Source organism: Coloeus monedula (assembly GCF_965178545.1).
Source record: "Coloeus monedula genome assembly, chromosome: 35".
Lineage (NCBI taxonomy): Eukaryota > Metazoa > Chordata > Aves > Passeriformes > Corvidae > Coloeus > Coloeus monedula.
This window is the reverse complement of record NC_138815.1, coordinates 2,815,549-2,834,782: the sequence shown is the minus strand read 5'-3', so window position 1 is coordinate 2,834,782 and position 19,234 is coordinate 2,815,549. Positions and strand designations below refer to the sequence as shown.

Sequence of the window (19,234 nt, the reverse complement as noted above, 5' to 3'; positions counted from 1 at the left end):
TCCTCAAAATCGCCCCAAAAATCCCTCAAAGACCCCAAATCCCCTCCAGGAACCCCCAAAATCCCTCAAAATCGCCCCAGAAACCCTCAAAATCGCCCCAAAATCCCCTCCAAGACCCCAAAATCCCTCCAGGACCCCCCAAAATCCCCTCAAAATTGCCCCAAAATCCCCTCAAAGAAAGACCCCAAAACCCCTCAAAATCACCCCAAAATCCCCTCCAGGACCCCCAAAATACACCCAGAATCCCCCCAAAACTCCTCAAAATCACCCCAAAATCCCCTCAAAGACCCCAAAATCCCTCCAGGACCCCCCAAAACTCCTCAAAATTGCCCCAAAATCCCCTCAAAGACCCCAAATCCCCTCCAGGAACCCCCAAAATCCCTCAAAATCGCCCCAAAATCCCCTCAAAGACCCCAAAATCCCCTCCAGAACCCCCCAAAATCCCTCCAGGACCCCCCCAAACCCCTCAAAATCACCCCAAAACCCACCCAGGACCCTCCCCAGTGACGTCACCAGGCGGGTTAATGACGTCACCCACTCCAATTTTCTCAAAAATCTTTTATTTGGCCCCAAATCTCGAAAGGGGGGAGGGGGGAGCGACCCCTCCCCAATTCGTAAAAAAATAAGGCACCCAAAAAAGCCCGGATTGACCCCAAAACTCGAAAGGGACGGGGTCGAGGGGGGGAGGGGGGAGGATCCCAAAATTTGGGGGAGTTCAGGAATTTTGGGAAAAAGCCGGAATTTGGATTTTTGGGGGGGTGGGGGAGGGGTCGCGGTCACACCACGAGGCTCTCGCGGCTCAAGGCGTCGTTCTGGGGGGGGGGGAGGGGAGAAAAAAGAGGGGTGAGACCCCCCCCCGGAGACCCCTCCCCAAAATTATCCCAAAATTATCCCAAAATTATCCCTGGGGGTCCCAAAAATCCCAACCAGGAATCCCCAAATCCCCCCAAAATCCCCCCAAAATCCCACCCAGGAACCCCCAAATCCCCCCCAAATCCCCCCAAAATCCCAACCAGGAACCCCAAAATCCCACAAAATCCCCCCAAAATCCCCCCCAAAATCTCCCCAAATCCCCCCAAAATCCCCCCAAAATCTCCCCAAAATCCCCCAAAATCTCCCCAGGACCCCCCAAAATCGCCCAAATCCCCCCCAAATCCCCCCAAAATCCCACCCAGGGACCCCCAAAATCCCAACCAGGAATCCCCAAAATCCCACAAAATCCCCCCAAAATCCCCCCAAAATCACCCCAAAATCCCCCAAATCCCCCCCAGAACCCCCCAAAATCTCCCCAAAATCCCCCAAACCCCCCCCAAATCCCCCCAAAATCCCACCCAGGACCCCCCAAATCCCCCCCAGAACCCCCCAAAATCCCCCCAAAATCCCCCAAATCCCCCCCAGGACCCCCCAAAATCCCCCCAAAATCCCCCAAATCCCACCCAGAACCCCCCAAAATCCCCCCAAAATCCCCCAAATCCCCCCCAGGACCCCCCAAAATCCCCCCAAAATCCCCAAAATCCCCCCCAGGACCCCCCAAAATCTCCCCAAAATCCCCCAAATCCCGCCCAGGACCCCCCAAAATCCGACCCAGGACCCCCCAAATCCCCCCCAGAACCCCCCAAAATCTCCCCAAAATCCCACCCAGGACCCCCCAGGACCCCCCAAAATCCCCCAAAATCCCCCCAAAATCCCCCCCAGGACCCCCCAAAATCCCCCCCAGAACCCCCCAAAATCCCCCCAAAATCCCCCAAATCCCACCCAGGACCCCCCAAAATCCCCCACAGGACCCCCCAAAATCTCCCCAAAATCCCCCAAATCCCCCCCAGGACCCCCCAAAATCCCCCCAAAATCCCCCAAATCCCACCCAGGACCCCCCAAAATCCCCCCCAGGACCCCCAAAATCTCCCCAAAATCCCCCAAATCCCCCCCAGGACCCCCCAAAATCCGACCCAGGACCCCCCAAAATCCCCCCCAGGACCCCCCCAAATCCCCCAAATCCCCCCCAAAATCCCCCAAATCCCCCCCAGAACCCCCCAAAATCCCCCCAAAATCCCCCAGGACCCCCCAAAATCCCCCCCAGGACCCCCCAAAATCTCCCCAAAATCCCCCAAATCCCCCCCAGGACCCCCCAAAATCCGACCCAGGACCCCCCAAAATCCCCCCCAGGACCCCCCAAAATCCCCCAAATCCCCCCCCGGACCCCCCAAAATCCCCCCCAGGACCCCCCAAATCCCCCCCAGGACCCCCAAAATCCCACCCAGGACCCCCCCAAATCCCCCAAATCCCCCCCAAAATCCCCCAAATCCCCCCCAGAACCCCCCAAAATCCCCCCCAGGACCCCCAAATCCCCCCCAGGACCCCCCAAAATCTCCCCCAAATCCCCCCAAAATCCCCCAAATCCCCCACAGGACCCCCCAAAATCCCCCCAAAATCCCCCAAATCCCCCCCAGGACCCCCCAAAATCCCCCCAAAATCCCCCCAAAATCCCCCCAAATCTCCCCCTGGACCCCCCAAACCCCCTCAGGACCCCCCAAAATCCCCCCCAAATCCCCCCCAGAACCCCCCAAAATCCCCCCAAAATCCCCCAAATCCCCCCCGGGACCCCCCAAAATCTCCCCAAAATCCCCCAAAATCTCCCCAGGACCCCCCAAAATCTCCCCAAAATCGCCCAAATCCCCCCAGGACCCCCCAAAATCCCCCCCAGGACCCCCCAAAATCTCCCCAATCCCCCCCAAATCCCCCCCAGGACCCCCCAAAATCTCCCCAAAATCCCCCAAATCCCCCCCAGGACCCCCCAAAATCTCCCCAAAATCCCCCAAATCCCCCCCAGGACCCTCCAAAATCCCCCCAAAATCCCCCAAATCCCCCCCAGGACCCTCCAAAATCCCCCCAAAATCTCCCAAATCCCCCCCAGGACCCCCCAAAATCTCCCCAAAATCCCCCCCAAATCCCCCAAATCCCCCCCAGAACCCCCCAAATCCCCCACAGGACCCCCCAAAATCCCCCCAAAATCCCCCCCAGGACCCCCCAAAATCTCCCCAAAATCCCCCAAATCCCCCCCAGGACCCTCCAAAATCCCCCCCAAACCCCCCAAATCCCCCCCCGGACCCCCCAAAATCCCCCCAAAATCCCCCAAATCCCCCCCAGGACCCTCCAAAATTCCCCCAAAATCCCCCCAAAATCCCACCCAGAACCCCCCAAAATCCCCCCAAAATCCCCCAAATCCCCCCCAGAACCCCCCAAAATCCCCCCCAAATCCCCCAAATCCCCCCCAGAACCCCCCAAAATCTCCCCAAAATCCCCCAAATCCCCCCCCAGAACCCCCCAAAATCTCCCCAAAATCCCCCCAAAATCCCCCAAATCCCCCCCAGGACCCCCCAAAATCCCCCCAAAATCCCCCCAAAATCCCCCAAAATCTCCCCCTGGACCCCCCAAACCCCCTCAGGACCCCCCAAAATCCCCCCCAAATCCCACCCAGAACCCCCCAAAATCTCCCCAAAATCCCCCAAATCCCCCCCAGGACCCCCCAAAATCCCCCCAAAATCACCCAAATCCCCCCAAAATCCCCCAAATCCCCCCCAGAACCCCCCAAAATCCCCCCAAAATCCCCCAAATCCCCCCCAGAACCCCCCAAAATCCCCCCAAAATCCCCCAAATCCCCCCCAGAACCCCCCAAAATCCCCCCAAAATCCCCCAAATCCCCCCAAAATCCCCCAAATCCCCCCCAGAACCCCCCAAAATCCCCCCAAAATCCCCCAAATCCCCCCCAGAACCCCCCAAAATCCCCCCAAAATCCCCCAAATCCCCCCCAGGACCCCCCAAAATCCCCCCCAAATCCCCCAAATCCCCCCCAGAACCCCCCAAAATCCCCTTCCCCCCCCCCTCCCCCACCTTGCGGAGCCTCCGGGGGGGTCCGGGGGGGTTCCTTGGTGGGGGCGGGGTCTCCCCTCCCCCCCCCCAGCGCCCCCTCCCCAAATCCTCGCGGGAGCGGCAGCGGGGGGGGCGCGGGGGGGGAGGGGGCGACTCCCCCCCTTCCCCTCCCCCCCCCAAAATCTCGGCCGAGCGCCAGCGGGGGGGGGGGGGAGGGGTCCAGGGGGGCTCGTGCAGGGAGCTGACGTCACTGGGGGGGGGTCCTGGGGGAGGGGGGAGGGGGTGGGGTCAGCGTGGGGTGGGGGAGGGGCGAGACCCCCCCCCCCCCCCCCCAAATTCCAAAAAGGGGGGAGGGGTCAAGGTCAATCCCCAGCCCCTCCCCCCACACCCACAGGGCCCCTCCCCCCCTCAGGGGGTCCCAGCCCCTCCCCCCCACCCTGGGGACCCCTCCCCCACCTCAGAGGGATCCCCGCCCCTCCCCCACACCCAGGGGACCCCTCCCCCCCCCCTCAGGTGGTCCCAGCCCCTCCCCCACACCCAGGGTGTGTCCCCGCCCCTCCCCCCACCCAGAGGGTTCCCCCCGCCCCTCCCCCCCACCCTGGGGACCCCTCCCCCCCCCTCAGGGGTGTTCCCGCCCCTCCCCCACACCCAGGGGACCCCTCCCCCACCTCAGAGGGATCCCAGCCCCTCCCCCACCCCTTGGGGGTTTCCCCGCCCCTCCCCCACCCCCTGGGGACCCCTCCCCCCCCCTCAGGTGGTCCCAGCCCCTCCCCCACACCCAGAGTGTGTCCCCGCCCCTCCCCCACCTCAGGGGATCCCCCCGCCCCTCCCCCCACCCTGGGGACCCCTCCCCCCCCCTCAGGTGGTCCCAGCCCCTCCCCCACACCCAGAGTGTGTCCCCGCCCCTCCCCCACCTCAGAGGGATCCCCGCCCCTCCCCCACCCCCTGGGGGTTTCCCCGCCCCTCCCCCCACCCAGAGGGTTCCCCCCGCCCCTCCCCCCCACCCTGGGGACCCCTCCCCCCTCCCTCAGGTGGTCCCCGCCCCTCCCCCACACCCACAGGGCCCCTCCCCCCATCCAGGGGGCCCCTCCCCCCCTCAGGGGTTTCTCCGCCCCTCCCCCCCCGAGGATCCCTCCCCCTCCCCCCACAGGGGATCCCCCCGCCCCTCCCCCCACCCAGGGGACCCCTCCCCCCCTCCCTCAGGGGGTCCCAGCCCCTCCCCCACCCTGGGGGTTTCCCCGCCCCTCCCCCACACCCAGAGGACCCCTCCCCCCCCCCCCCTCAGGTGGTCCCCGCCCCTCCCCCACCCCCACCTGCCCCCCAGGCCCGGCCTCTCCCGGGGGGGTCCCAGGGCTCCTCCAGGCACCGCAGGACGCTGGGGGGGGGGAGGGGCAGCGAGGGGGCTGCGGGGGGGGGAGGGGCGGTCAGAGAGGGGGGAGGGGGAGGGGAAGCTCCGCCCCTCCCCCATCACCTCCCCCACCCCCATCCTGGCGGCCCAGTACAGACCAGTATGGGCTTAGAGCCTCCCAGTATGGACCAGTATGGACCAGTATGGGCTTAGAGCCTCCCAGTATGGACCAGTATGGACCAGTATGGGCTTAGAGCCTCCCAGTATGGGGCAGGGTGGACCGAGCTCCACCCCCCAGTTCATCCCAGTTCCCTCCCAGTCCCTCCCAGTTCATCCCAGTTCCCTCCCAGTTTGATCGCAGTTCCCTCCCAGTATCTCCCAGTCCCTCCCAATCCCCTCCCAGTCCCTCCCAGTCCCCCCCAATCCCCTCCCAGTCCCTCCCAGTCCCCTCCCAGTCCATCCCAGTCCCTCCCAATCCCCTCCCAGTCCCTCCCAGTCCCTCCCAGTCCCTCCCAGTCCCTCCCAATCCCCTCCCAGTCCCCCCCAGTCCCTCCCAGTCCCTCCCAATCCCCTCCCAGTCCCTCCAATCCCCCCCCAATCCCTCCCAGTCCCCTCCCAGTCCATCCCAGTCCCTCCCAATCCCCTCCCAGTCCATCCCAGTCCCCCCCAATCCCCTCCCAGTCCCTCCCAGTCCCCTCCCATCCCCTCCCAATCCCTCCCAGTCCCCTCCCAGTCCCTCCAATCCCCTCCCAGTCCATCCCAGTCCCCCCCAGTCCCTCCCAGTCCCTCCCAATCCCCTCCCAGTCCCTCCCAGTCCCCCCCAATCCCCTCCCAGTCCCTCCCAGTCCCTCCCAGTCCCCCCCAATCCCCTCCCAGTCCCTCCCAGTCCCTCCCAGTCCCTCCCAGTCCCCCCCAATCCCCTCCCAGTCCCTCCCAGTCCCCCCCAATCCCCTCCCAGTCCCTCCCAGTCCCTCCCAGTCCATCCCAGTCCCTCCCAATCCCCTCCCAGTCCCCTCCCAGTCCATCCCAGTCCCTCCCAATCCCCTCCCAGTCCCTCCCAGTCCCCTCCCATCCCCTCCCAATCCCTCCCAGTCCCCTCCCAATCCCCTCCCAGTCCCTCCCAATCCCCTCCCAGTCCCTCCCAATCCCCTCCCAGTCCCCTCCCAGTCCCTCCCAGTCCCTCCCAATCCCCTCCCAGTCCCTCCCAATCCCCTCCCAGTCCCTCCCAGTCCATCCCAATCCCCTCCCAGTCCCTCCCAGTCCCTCCCAATCCCTCCCAATCCCCCCCAATTCCCTCCCAGTCCCTCCCAGTCCCTCCCAGTCCCTCACCGGGGCTGTTGCTCTCCCTCAGCAGCGGCACCTGCGAGCTCTGGCTGCTCCCTGGGGTGGGGGAGGGGACAGCTGAGGTCTCACCTGGGCTCACCTGGGCCCCTCCCCCCCCCCCCCCCTCCCGCCCCTCCCCCACTCACCGAGGAGCTGCAGCGCCAGCGCGGGGGGGGGGGAGGGGCCGAAGGTGCCCCCCGAGGTCGCCGCTTTCCCGGCCAGGTACACTGGGGGGGGGGGAGGGGGGCACAGGTGGGCACAGGTGGGCACAGGTGGGCACAGGTGCTGCCCGGACCCCCTCCCAGCACCCCCAGGTGTCCCCCAGTTCCTCCCAGTCATTCCCAGTTCCATCCCACTTCCTCCCCAGTCCTCCCCCAGGTGTGCCCAGGTGTGCCCAGAACCCCCCAGGTGTGCCCAGGTGTGCCCAGAACCCCCCAGGTGTGCCCAGGTGTGCCCAGAACCCCCCAGGTGTGCCCAGGTGTGCCCAGAACCTCCTCATATCCCCCCCAGCTGTGCCCAGAACCTGCCCAGGTGTGCCCACAACACCCCCAGGTGTGCCCAGAACCCACCAGGTGCCCCCCAGGTGTGCCCAGGTCAGCCCAGAACCCCCCCAGGTGTGCCCAGATGCCCCCAGGTGTGCCCAGAACCCCCCCAGGTGCCCCCAGGTGTGCCCAGATCCCCCCCAGGTGTGCTCAGATACCCCCAGGTGCCCCCCAGGTACCCCCAGGTGCCCCCAGGTGTGCCCAGATCCCCCCCAGGTGTGCTCAGAACCCGCCAGGTGCCCCCCAAGTGTGCCCAGAACCTGCCCAGGTGTGCCCAGATCCCCCCCAGGTGTGCCCAAATACCCCCCAGGTGTGCCCAAATACCCCCAGGTGCCCCCAGGTGCCCCCCAGGTGACCCCAGGTCCCCCCAGGTACCCCCAGGTGCCCCCAGGTGTGCCCAGAACCCCCCCAGATGCCCCCAGGTGCCCCCCAGGTGTGCCCAGATACCCCCAGGTGCCCCTCAGGTGCCCCCCAAGTGCCCCCAGGTGTGCCCAGATCCCCCCCAGGTGTGCTCAGAACCTGCCAGGTGCCCCCCAAGTGTGCCCAGAACCTGCCCAGGTGTGCCCAGAACCCCCCCAGGTGCCCCCCAGGTGCCCCCCAGGTGCCCCCCAAGTGCCCCCAGGTGTGCCCAGATCCCCCCCAGGTGTGCTCAGAACCCGCCAGGTGCCCCCCAAGTGTGCCCAGAACCTGCCCAGGTGTGCCCAGAACCCCCCAGGTGCCCCTCAGGTACCCCCCAGGTGCCCCCCAGGTGCCCCCCAGGTGTGCCCAGGTGTGCCCAGATCCCCCCCAGGTGTGCCCAGAACCCCCCCAGGTGCCCCCAGGTGCCCCCAGATACCCCCAGGTGCCCCCAGGTGCCCCCCAGGTACCCCCAGGTGTGCCCAGATCCCCCCCAGGTGTGCCCAGAACCCCCCAGGTGCCCCCCAGGTGTGCCCAGGTGCCCCCCAGGTGCCCCCCAGGTGACTCACGGGCCTCGGGGCAGCAGCAGGTGCGGGGGCAGCAGGGGCAGCGCAGGTAACAGCAGCAGGTGTGGGGGCAGCACTGGCACCAGCACAGCCCCGCCCCCAGCGCCACCAGCGCCGCGCCCAGTGCCACCAGTGCCACGAAGAGCCAGTCTGGGGGGGAGAGAGCCATGGAGCGGCCCCGGAAGGACCCGGGAGGACCAAAACGGCCCCAAAACGGCCCAAAACGGCCCAAAATGGCCCCAAAACGGCCTCAAAATGGCCTCAAAATGGTGCCAAAACAGCCCCGAAATGGCCCCAAAATGGCCTCAAAATGGCCCCAAAATGGCCTCAAAACGGCCTCAAAACGGCGCCAAAACAGCCCCGAAATGGCCCCAAAATGGCCTCAAAATGGCCCCAAAATGGCCCAAAATGGCCCCAAAACGGTGCCAAAACGGCCCAAAACAGCCACAAAATGGCCTCAAAACGGCCCCGAAACGGCCCCAAAATGGCCCCAAAATGGCCTCAAAATGGCCCCAAAACGGCCCAAAATGGCCTCAAAACGGTGCCAAAACGGCCCAAAACAGCCCCAAAATGGCCTCAAAACGGCCCCGAAACGGCCCCAAAATGGCCCCAAAATGGCCTCAAAATGGCCCCAAAACGGCACCAAAACGGCCCCAAAACCACCCGGAACGACCCCAAAACGGCCCTGAAACGGCCCAAAATAGCCCCAAAACGGCCCCAAAACGGCCCAAAACGGCCCCAAAATGGCCTCAAAACGGCGCCAAAACAGCCCTGAAATGGCCCCAAAACGGCCTCAAAACGGCCCCAAAATGGCCTCAAAATGGCCCCAAAATGGCCTCAAAATGGCCCCAAAACGGCACCAAACCCACCCGGAACGACCCCAAAACGGCCCTGAAACGGCCCAAAACAGCCCCAAAACAGCCCCAAAACGGCCCAAAACAGCCCCGAAATGACCCCAAAATGGCCCCAAAACAGCACCAAAACGGCCCCAAAATGGCCTCAAAATGGCCCCAAAATGGCCCAAACCAGCCCCAAAACGGCCCAAAATGGCCCCAAAACAGCACCAAAATGGTGCCAAAACGGCCCAAAACAGCCCCAAAATGGCCTCAAAATGGCCCCAAAACGGCCCCAAAACCACCCGGAACGACCCCAAAACGGCCCCGAAATGGCCGAAAATAGCCCCAAAACGGCCCCAAAACGGCCCCAAATGGCCCCAAAATGGCCCCAAAACGGCGCCAAAACGGCCCCAAAACCACCCGGAATGGCCCAAAACAGCCCCAAAACAGCCCCAAAACGGCCCCAAAATGGCCCCAAAACGGCCCCAAAATGGCCCCAAAACGGCCCCAAAACGGCCCCAAAACCGCCCCAAAACCACCTGGAACAGCCTCAAAACGGCCCCAAAACGGCCCAAAATAGCCCCGAAACGGCCCCAAAACGGCACCAAAATGGCCCAAAATGGCCCCAAAATGGCCCAAACCAGCCCCAAAACGGCCCCAAAACGGCCCCAAACCAACCCCAAAACAGCCCCAAAACGGCCCCAAAACCACCTGGAACAGCCTCAAAACGGCCCCAAAACAGCCCCAAAACGGCCCCAAAATGGCCCAAAACAGCCCCAAAACGGCCCCAAAACGGCCCCAAAACAGCCCCAAAATGGCCCCAAAACCACCCAGAATGGCCCAAAACAGCCCCAAAACGGCCCCAAAACCACCCAAAACGGCCCCAAAACCACCCAGGAGGGCCCCGAAATGGCCCCAAACCACCCAGAATGGCCCAAAACAGCCCCAAAACAGCCCCAAAACGGCCCCAAAACCACCCGGAATGGCCCCAAAACAGCCCCAAAACGGCCCCAAAACGGCCCCAAAACCACCCGGAATGGCCCCAAAACGGCCCCCACACACACCTGGACCCCTCCCCCACACCCGCGTGCCCCCAGATGCCCCCAGATCCCCTCCAGGTGTGCCCAGGTGCCCCCTAATGCCCCCCAGGTGCCCCCAGGTGTGCCCCAGGTCCCCTCCAGGTGCCCCCAGCTGCCCCCAGGTGTGCCCAGGTGCCCTCCAGGTGTGCCCCAGGTGCCCCCAGGTGTGCCCAGGTGCCTCCAGATGTGCCCAGGTGCCTCCAGGTGTGCCCAGGCATCCCCCAGGTCCCCTCCAGGTGTGCCCAGGTCCCCTCCAGGTGTGCCCAGGTGCCCCCAGGTGCCCCCAGGTGTGCCCAGGTGTGCCCAGGTGCCCCCAGGTGCCCCCCGTACCTGGCAGGGTCCCCTCGGGCAGCAGCCGGGAGCCCTCGGGCAGAGACCCTGAGGGGACACGGGGGGGGAGGGGCCCAGCTGCAACCCCGGAGCTCTCCCAGTTCATCCCAGTTCATCCCAGTTCATCCCAGTACAACCCCGGAGCTCTCCCAGTTCATCCCAGTTCATCCCAGTTCATCCCAGTTCATCCCAGTACAACCCCGGAGCTCTCCCAGTTCATCCCAGTCTGTCCCAGTTCATCCCAGTACAACCCCGGAGCTCTCCCAGTTCATCCCAGTCTGTCCCAGTTCATCCCAGTCTGTCCCAGTTCATCCCAGTTCATCCCAGTACAACCCCGGAGCTCTCCCAGTTCATCCCAGTTCATCCCAGTACAACCCCGGAGCTCTCCCAGTTCATCCCAGTTCATCCCAGTTCATCCCAGTACAACCCCGGAGCTCTCCCAGTTCATCCCAGTTCATCCCAGTTCATCCCAGTACAACCCCGGAGCTCTCCCAGTTCATCCCAGTTCATCCCAGTACAACCCCGGAGCTCTCCCAGTTCATCCCAGTTCATCCCAGTTCATCCCAGTACAACCCCGGAGCTCTCCCAGTTCATCCCAGTTCATCCCAGTTCATCCCAGTACAACCCCGGAGCTCTCCCAGTTCATCCCAGTTCATCCCAGTACAACCCCGGAGCTCTCCCAGTTCATCCCAGTCTGTCCTAGTTCATCCCAGTACAACCCCGGAGCTCTCCCAGTTCATCCCAGTTCATCCCAGTACAACCCCGGAGCTCTCCCAGTTCATCCCAGTCTGTCCCAGTTCATCCCAGTTCATCCCAGTCTGTCCTAGTTCATCCCAGTACAACCCTGGAGCTCTCCCAGTTCATCCCAGTCTGTCCCAGTTCATCCCAGTACAACCCCAGAGCTCTCCCAGTTCATCCCAGTTCATCCCAGTACAACCCCGGAGCTCTCCCAGTTCATCCCAGTCTGTCCCAGTTCATCCCAGTCTGTCCTAGTTCATCCCAGTACAACCCCAGAGCTCTCCCAGAGCTCTCCCAGTTCATCCCAGTTCATCCCAGTTCATCCCAGTCCATCCCCGGTCCCTCCCAGTACAACCCCGGAGCTCTCCCAGTTCATCCCAGTCTGTCCCAGTTCATCCCAGTATAACCCCAGAGCTCTCCCAGTTCATCCCAGTTCATCCCAGTCTGTCCCAGTTCATCCCAGTACAACCCCGGAGCTCTCCCAGTTCATCCCAGTTCATCCCAGCACAACCCCGGAGCTCTCGCAGTCCCTCCCAGTTCATCCCAGTCCCTCCCAGTTCATCCCAGTTCCCTCCCAGTCCGTCCCAGTACAACCCCGGAAATGTCTCAATCCTTCCCAGTCTGTCCCAGTCCCTCCCAGTCCATCCCTGGAACTTTCCCAGTGGCTCCCAGTGCTCCCAGTCCATCCCAGTGCCCTCCCAATCCCCTCCCAGTCTCTCCCAATCCCCTCCCAGTCCCTCCCAGTTCACCCCAGTTCATCCCAGTACAACCCCGGAAATCTCCCAGTCCCTCCCAATTCATCCCAGTTCATCCCAGTCCCCTCCCAGTCCCTCCCAATCCCCTCCCAGTTCACCCCAGTTCATCCCAGTACAACCCCAGAAATCTCCCAGTCCCTCCCAATTCATCCCAGTTCATCCCAGTACAACCCTGGAGCTCTCCCAGTTCATCCCAGTCCCTCCCAGTTCATCCCAGTTCATCCCAGTCTGTCCCAGTTCATCCCAGTACAACCCCAGAGCTCTCCCAGTTCATCCCAGTTCCCTCCCGGTTCATCCCAGCCCATCCCAGTCCCCTCCCAGTCCGTCCCAGTACAACCCCAAAAATCTCCCAGTCCCTCCCAGTCTGTCCCAGTCCCTCCCAGTTCATCCCAGTCCCTCTCAGTTCATCCCAGTCTGTCCCAGTCCCTCCCAGTACAATCTCGGAGCTCTCCCAGTTTGCCCCAGTCCCTCCCAGTGCTCCCAGTGCCCTCCCAGTCCCTCCCAGTGCCCCCCCAGTCCCCCCCAATCCCCTCCCAGTCCCCCCCAATCCCCTCCCAGTGCCCCCCAGTCCAAACCAGTTCCCTCCCAGTCCCTCCCAGTCCCTCCCAGTCCACTCCCAGTCACTCCCAGTCGCTCCCAGTCTCACCCAGTACCACCAGTTCGGCCACGGCCTCGTTGTTGCCCTGCAGGTCGCTGGTGGAGCTCACGGTGCACACGTAGAGGCCGCTGTCGCCCCAGGCCGCGGGGCCCAGGCTCAGCTCCGCACCTGGGCACAGGTGGGCACAGGTGGGCACAGGTGGGCACAGGTGAGGGGTGGGTGGGTCCCAGGTGTGCCCCAGGTGTGTCCCAAATGTCCCTGCCCATCCCCAGGTGTGCCCAGGTGTGCCCAGGTGTGCCCAGGTGTGCCCAGGTGTGCCCAGGTGTCTCCCAGGTGTGCCCAGGTACCCCCAGGTGTGCCCAGGTGTGCCCAGGTGTGCCCCAGGTGTGCCCAGGTGTGTCCCCACCCATCCCCAGGTGTGCCCAGGTGTGCCCAGGTGTGTCCCCACCCATCCCCAGGTGTGCCCAGGTGTGCCCAGGCGTGTCCCACCCATCCCCAGGTGTGTCCCCAGCTGTGCCCAGGTGCCCCCAGGTGTGCCCCCACCCACCCCCAGGTGGCCCCAAGTGTGCCCAGGTGAGCCCCAGGTGTATCCCCAGTGCCACCACCCATCCCCAGGTGTGCCCAGGTGTGCCCAGGTGCCCCCAAGTGTGCCCAGGGGTGCCCCAGGTGTGCCCAGGTGTGTCCCCAGCCATCCCCAGGTGCCCCCAGCTGTGCCCAGCTGTGCCCAGGTGTGCCCCAGGTGTGCCCAGGTGCCCCCAGCCATCCCCAGCTGTGCCCAGGTGTACCCAGGCATGTCCCATCCATCCCCAGGTGTGCCCAGGTACCCCCAGGTGTGTCCCAGCCATGCCCAGGTGCCCCCAGCTGTGCCCAGGTGTGTCCCCACCCATCCCCTGGTGTGCCCAGGTGTGCCCAGGTGCCCCCAGGTGTGTCCCCAACCATCCCCAGGTGTGCCCCACCCATCCCCAAGTGCCCCCAGGTGCCCCCAGGTGTGTCCCCAGCCATCCCCAGATGTCCCCAGGTGTATCCCAGGTGCCCCCACCCATCCCCAGGTGTGCCCAGGTGTGCCCAGGTGTGTCCCAGGTGCCCCCAGGTGTGCCCAGGTGTGTCCCCACCCATCCCCAGGTGCCCCCAGGTGTGCCCCAGGTGCCCCCAGCTGTGTCCAGGTGTGCCCCCACCCATCCCCAAGTGCCCCCAGGTGCCCCCAGGTGTGCCCAGGTGTGTCCCCAGCCATCCCCAAGTGCCCCCAGGTGTGCCCAGGTGCCACCAACCATCCCCAGGTGTGCCCAAGTGCCCCCAGGTGTGTCCCCAGCCATCCCCAGGTGCCCCCAGGTGTGCCCAGGTGTGCCCAGGTGTGTCCCCACCCATCCCCAGGTGCCCCCAGGTGTGCCCAGGTGTGCCCCCACCCATCCCCAGGTGTGCCCAGGTGTGCCCCAGGTGTGCCCAGGTGTGTCCCCAGCCATCCCCAGGTGCCCCCAGCTGTGCCCAGGTGTGCCCCAGGTGTGCCCAGGTGTGCCCCAGGTGTGCCCAGGTGTGCCCCCAGGTGTGCCCCAGGTGTGCCCAGGTGCCCCCAGCCATCCCCAGGTGTGCCCAGGTGTACCCAGGCATGTCCCATCCATCCCCAGGTGTGCCCAGGTACCCCCAGGTGTGTCCCATCCATCCCCAGGTGTGCCCAGGTGCCCCCAGGTGTGCCCAGGTGTGTCCCCACCCACCCCCAGGTGCCCCCAGGTGTGCCCAGGTGTGTCCCAGCCATCCCCAGATGTCCCCAGGTGTGCCCCAGGTGCCCCCAAGTGTGCCCAGGTGTATCCCAGGTGCCACCAACCATCCCCAGGTGTCCCCAGGTGCCCCCAGCTGTGCCCAGGTGTGCCCCCACCCAACCCCACGTGTGCCCAGGTGTGCCCAGGTGTGCCCAGGTGCGTCCCCACCTCCCTGGATGGTCACGGCCCGTCCCCTGTAGAAGTCCCCGAGGGTCACGACGTCGCCCTGCTTGGTGGCCACGATGCGCACGGTGCGAGCCGAGTCGGGGCAAGCGCCGGCCGCCTCCTCGGGCGTGCCCCAGGTGTCGCCAGGTGTGCCCCAGGTGTCCCCGCTGCCAGCAGGGGGGGAGGGGCAGAAGGATTTGTACTTCCAGGTGACGATGGGCGGTGGCCCCGCCGTGCCCAGGTGGAACTGGCAGCGCAGCAGCACCGGCTGGAAGAGCAGGGCCACCGTGCGCGGGGTGGGCACGGTCACCTGCAGGGCGGCCACCGGGGCTGCGGGGGGGGACAGCGGTCATTTAATGGCACCTGCGGGCACCTGGGGGCACCTGAGGGCACCTGGGGGCGCCTGAGCACACCTGGGGGCACCTGCGGGCACCTGGGGGCACCTAATGGCACCTGGGGACACCTGTCTGTCATCTAATGGCACCTGGGGGCACCTGATGGCACCTGGGGGCACCTGGGGGCACCTGGGGGCACCTGATGGCACCTGGGGGCACCTGATGGCACCTGGGGGCACCTGTCTGTCATCTAATGGCACCTGGGGGCACCTGCGGGCACCTGGGGGCACCTGGGGGCACCTGAGGGGTACCTGGGGGCACCTGAGGGCACCTCCGGGCACCTGATGGCACCTGGGGGCACCTGTCTGCCATCTAATGGCACCTGGGGGCACCTGAGGGGTACCTGGGGGCACCTGAGGGCACCTGATGGCACCTGGGGGCACCTGGGGGTACCTGATGGCACCTGGGGGCACCTGCGGGCACCTGGGGGCACCTGGGGGCACCTGAGCACACCTGGGGGCACCTAATGGCACCTGGGGGCACCTGGGGACACCTAATGGCACCTGAGGGCACCTGATGGCACCTGGGGGCACCTTGGCACACCTGGGGACACCTGGGGTCATCTAATGGCACCTAATGGCACCTGGGGGCACCTGGGGGCACCTGATGGCACCTGGGGGCACCTGCAGGGCGGCCACCGGGGCTGCGGGGGGGGACAGCGGTCATTTAATGGCACCTGAGGGCACCTGATGGCACCTGGGGGCACCTGGGGGCACCTGAGGGCACCTGGGGGCACCTGTCTGTCATCTAATGGCACCTGATGGCACCTGGGGGCACCTGATGGCACCTGATGGCACCTGGGGGCACCTAATGGCACCTGGGGGCACCTGGGGGCACCTTGGCACACCTGGGGACACCTGGGGTCACCTAATGGCACCTGATGGCACCTGAGGGCACCTGATGGCACCTGAGGGCACCTGATGGCACCTGGGGGTACCTGGGGGCACCTGGGGGCACCTGTCTGCCATCTAATGGCATCTGGAGTCACCTAATGGCACCTGCGGGCACCTGAGGTCACCTGGGGGCACCTGGGGGCACCTGAGGGCACCTGAGGGCACCTGAGGGCACCTCCGGGCACCTGATGGCACCTGGGGGCACCTGTCTGCCATCTAATGGCACCTGGGGGCACCTTGGCACACCTGGGGACACCTGGGGTCACCTAATGGCACCTGAGGGGTACCTGGGGGCACCTGGGGGCACCTGATGGCACCTGGGGGCACCTGATGGCACCTGGGGGCACCTGAGGGCACCTGGGGGCACCTGTCTGTCATCTAATGGCACCTGGGGGCACCTGGAGGGGACCTGGGGGCACCTGGGGGCACCTGGGGTCATTTGGGGTCACCTGGGGTCACTCTGGGGTCACTCTGGGGTCACTCTGGGGTCACTTTGGGCTCATTTGGGGTCACCTGGGGTCATTCTGGGGTCATTTGGGGTCACCTGGGGTCATCTGGGGTCACTCTGGGGTCATTTGGGGTCACCTGGGGTCATTTGGGGTCACCTGGGGTCACTCTGGGGTCACTTTGGGGTCACTCTGGGGTCATTTGGGGTCAATCTGGGGACACCTGGGGGCACCTGGGGTCATTTGGGGTCACCTGGGGTCACTCTGGGGTCATTTAGGGTCATTTGGGGTCACTTTGGGGTCACCTGGGGTCACTCTGGGGTCATTTGGGGTCACTTTGGGGTCACCTGGGGTCATTTGGGGTCACTTGGGGTCACCTGGGGTCATCTGGGGTCACTCTGGGGTCACTTTGGGGTCACTTTGGGGTCATTTGGGGTCCCCCAGGTGCCCCCCACCCTTTAATTAACCCCAATTAACCCCAATTAACCCCAATTCCCCCCCTGCGCCCCTTAATGGCCCCCCCTTAATTACCCCCGCCTCTTAATTACCCCCGACTCTCTTAATTACCCCATTAATTACCCCCCAGAGCACCTTAATTACCCCGGCCCCCCTTAATTACCCCCCCTAATCAACCCCCAGCCCCTTAATTACCCCCTTAGCCCCCCCCAACCCCTTAATTACCCCAGCCCCCTTAATTACCCACCCTAATTAACCCCCAGCCCCTTAATTCCCCTGTTAATTACCCCAGGCCCCCTTAATTACCCCATTAGTTACCCCAGCTCCCTTAATTAACCCCCCAATTAACCCCCAGCCCCTTAATTACCCTCTTAGCTCCCCCCAACCCCTTAATTACCCCCCCTAATTAACCCCCAGCCCCTTAATTACCCCCTTAGCCCCCCCCCCAACCCCTTAATTACCCCGGCCCCCCTTAATTAACCCCCCTAATTAACCCCCAGCCCCTTAATTACCCCCTTAGCCCCCACCTCAGCCCCCTAATTACCCCCGGCCCCGTTAATTAGCGCGTTAATTACCCCGCACCCCCCTTAATTACCCCCTTAGCCCCCTAATTACCCCCGGCCCCGTTAATTAGCGCGTTAATTACCCCGCACCCCCCTTAATTACCCCCTTAGCCCCCCCCTCAGCCCCCTAATTACCCCCAGCCCCGTTAATTAGCGCGTTAATTGCCCCGCACCCCCCTTAATTACCCCCTTAGCCCCCCCCTCAGCCCCCTAATTACCCCCGGCCCCGTTAATTAGCGCGTTAATTACCCCGCACCCCCCTTAATTACCCCCTTAGCCCCCCCCTCAGCCCCCTAATTACCCCCGGCCCCGTTAATTAGCGCGTTAATTACCCCGCACCCCCCTTAATTACCCCCTTAGCCCCCCCCTCAGCCCCCTAATTACCCCCAGCCCCGTTAATTAGCGCGTTAATTACCCCGCACCCCCCTTAATTACCCCCTTAGCCCCCCACCTCAGCCCCCTAATTACCCCCGGCCCCGTTAATTAGCGCGTTAATTACCCCGCACCCCCCTTAATTACCCCCTTAGCCCCCCCCTCAGCCCCCTAATTACCCCCAGCCCCGTTAATTAGCGCGTTAATTACCCCGCACCCCCCTTAATTACCCCCTTAGCCCCCCCCTCAGCCCCCTAATTACCCCCAGCCCCGTTAATTAGCGCGTTAATTGCCCCGCACCCCCCTTAATTACCCCCTTAGCCCCCCCTCAGCCCCCTAATTACCCCCAGCCCCGTTAATTAGCGCGTTAATTACCCCGCACCCCCCTCAATTACCCCCTTAGCCCCCCCTCAGCCCCCTAATTACCCCCGGCCCCGTTAATTAGCGCGTTAATTACCCCGCACCCCCCTTAATTACCCCCTTAGCCCCCCCCCCAGCCCCCTAATTACCCCCAGCCCCGTTAATTAGCGCGTTAATTACCCCGCACCCCCCTTAATTACCCCCTTAGCCCCCCCCTCAGCCCCCTAATTACCCCCGGCCTCGTTAATTAGCGCGTTAATTACCCCGCACCCCCCTTAATTACCCCCTTAGCCCCCCCCTCAGCCCCCTAATTACCCCCGGCCCCGTTAATTAGCGCGTTAATTACCCCGCACCCACCGAGCAGCGCCAGCAGCGCCCCCAGCGCCGCCGCCATCTTGGACCGGCCAGGTGTGGGCGGGGCCAAAAGGGGGGCGGGGCCAAAAAGGGGCGGGGCCGGCACACCTGGGCACGCCCACTTCCGGCTAAACCACGCCCCCTCTGGGTGACCACGCCCCCTGAGCGGGTTGGCCACGCCCCCTCGGGCTCATGGCCACGCCCCCCTCCCCACGGATGTGTTGGGGGGGGAAGAGGGGGAAATTTGGGGAAAAAAAGGGGGAAAATGGGGAAATTTGGGGGAATTTGGGGGCAAATGGGGAAAGACGGGGGAAAAGGGGGGAAAATGGGGAAAGACGGGGGAAAAGGGGGGAAAATGGGGAAAAAGCGGGGGGAAAAGGGGGAAATTTGGGGAAAAAGGGGGAAAATGGGGAAAAAGCGGGGGGAAAAGGGGAGAAATTTTGGGGGAAAAAGGGGGGAAAATGGGGAAAAAGCGGGGGGAAAAGGGGGAAATTTGGGGAAAAAAGGGGGAAAATGGGGAAATTTGGGGGAATTTGGGGGAGTTTGGGGGCAAATGGGGAAATCCGGGGAAAAACGGGGAAAAAAGGGGGGAAAAAGGGGGGAAAATGGGGAGAAATTTGGGGTAAAAAAAGGGAAAAATGGGGAAACGGGGGGGAATTTTGGAGAAATTTTGGGGGAAAAAGAGGGAAAATGGGGAAATTTGGGGGAATTTTGGGGAAAAAAGGGGGGGGATGGGAAAATTTGGGGGGAATTTGGGGGAATTTGGGGGAAAATGGGGAAAGATGGGGAAAAAAGGGGGGGAATGGGGGAAAAAGGGGGAAATGGGGAGAAATTTGGGGGGGGGAAAGGGGAAAATGGGGAAAAAGGGGGCGGAAAGGAGAAATTTTGGGGAAAAAAGGGGGGAAATGGGGAAATTTGGGGGAATTTGGGGGAAAATGGGGGAAAATGGGGGAAAGGGAGGGAAAATGGGGGAAATGGGGAGAAATTTGGGGAAAAAAAATGGGGAAAAAGCGGGGGGGGAAGGGGAGAAATTTTGGGGAAAAAAAAGGGGGAAAATGGGGAAAAAGGGAAAAAAGGGGGAAAAGGAAAATGGGGAAA

General features: G+C 63.9%; 1 protein-coding gene across 1 annotated transcript; it reads right to left on the bottom strand.

Moving 5' to 3' along the window:
* Positions 1-776: 776 nt before the first annotated feature.
* LSR (lipolysis stimulated lipoprotein receptor) lies at positions 777-18,176 on the bottom strand (the record flags this gene model as incomplete). Its single annotated transcript, XM_082299900.1, has 10 exons — positions 777-812; positions 3,889-3,975; positions 5,181-5,242; positions 6,545-6,595; positions 6,685-6,765; positions 8,046-8,192; positions 10,288-10,335; positions 12,427-12,546; positions 14,301-14,627; positions 18,140-18,176. 10 exons carry the CDS (start codon positions 18,174-18,176, stop codon positions 777-779), a joined length of 996 nt encoding a protein of 331 aa, XP_082156026.1.
* Between the last annotated feature and the right edge of the window lie 1,058 nt (positions 18,177-19,234).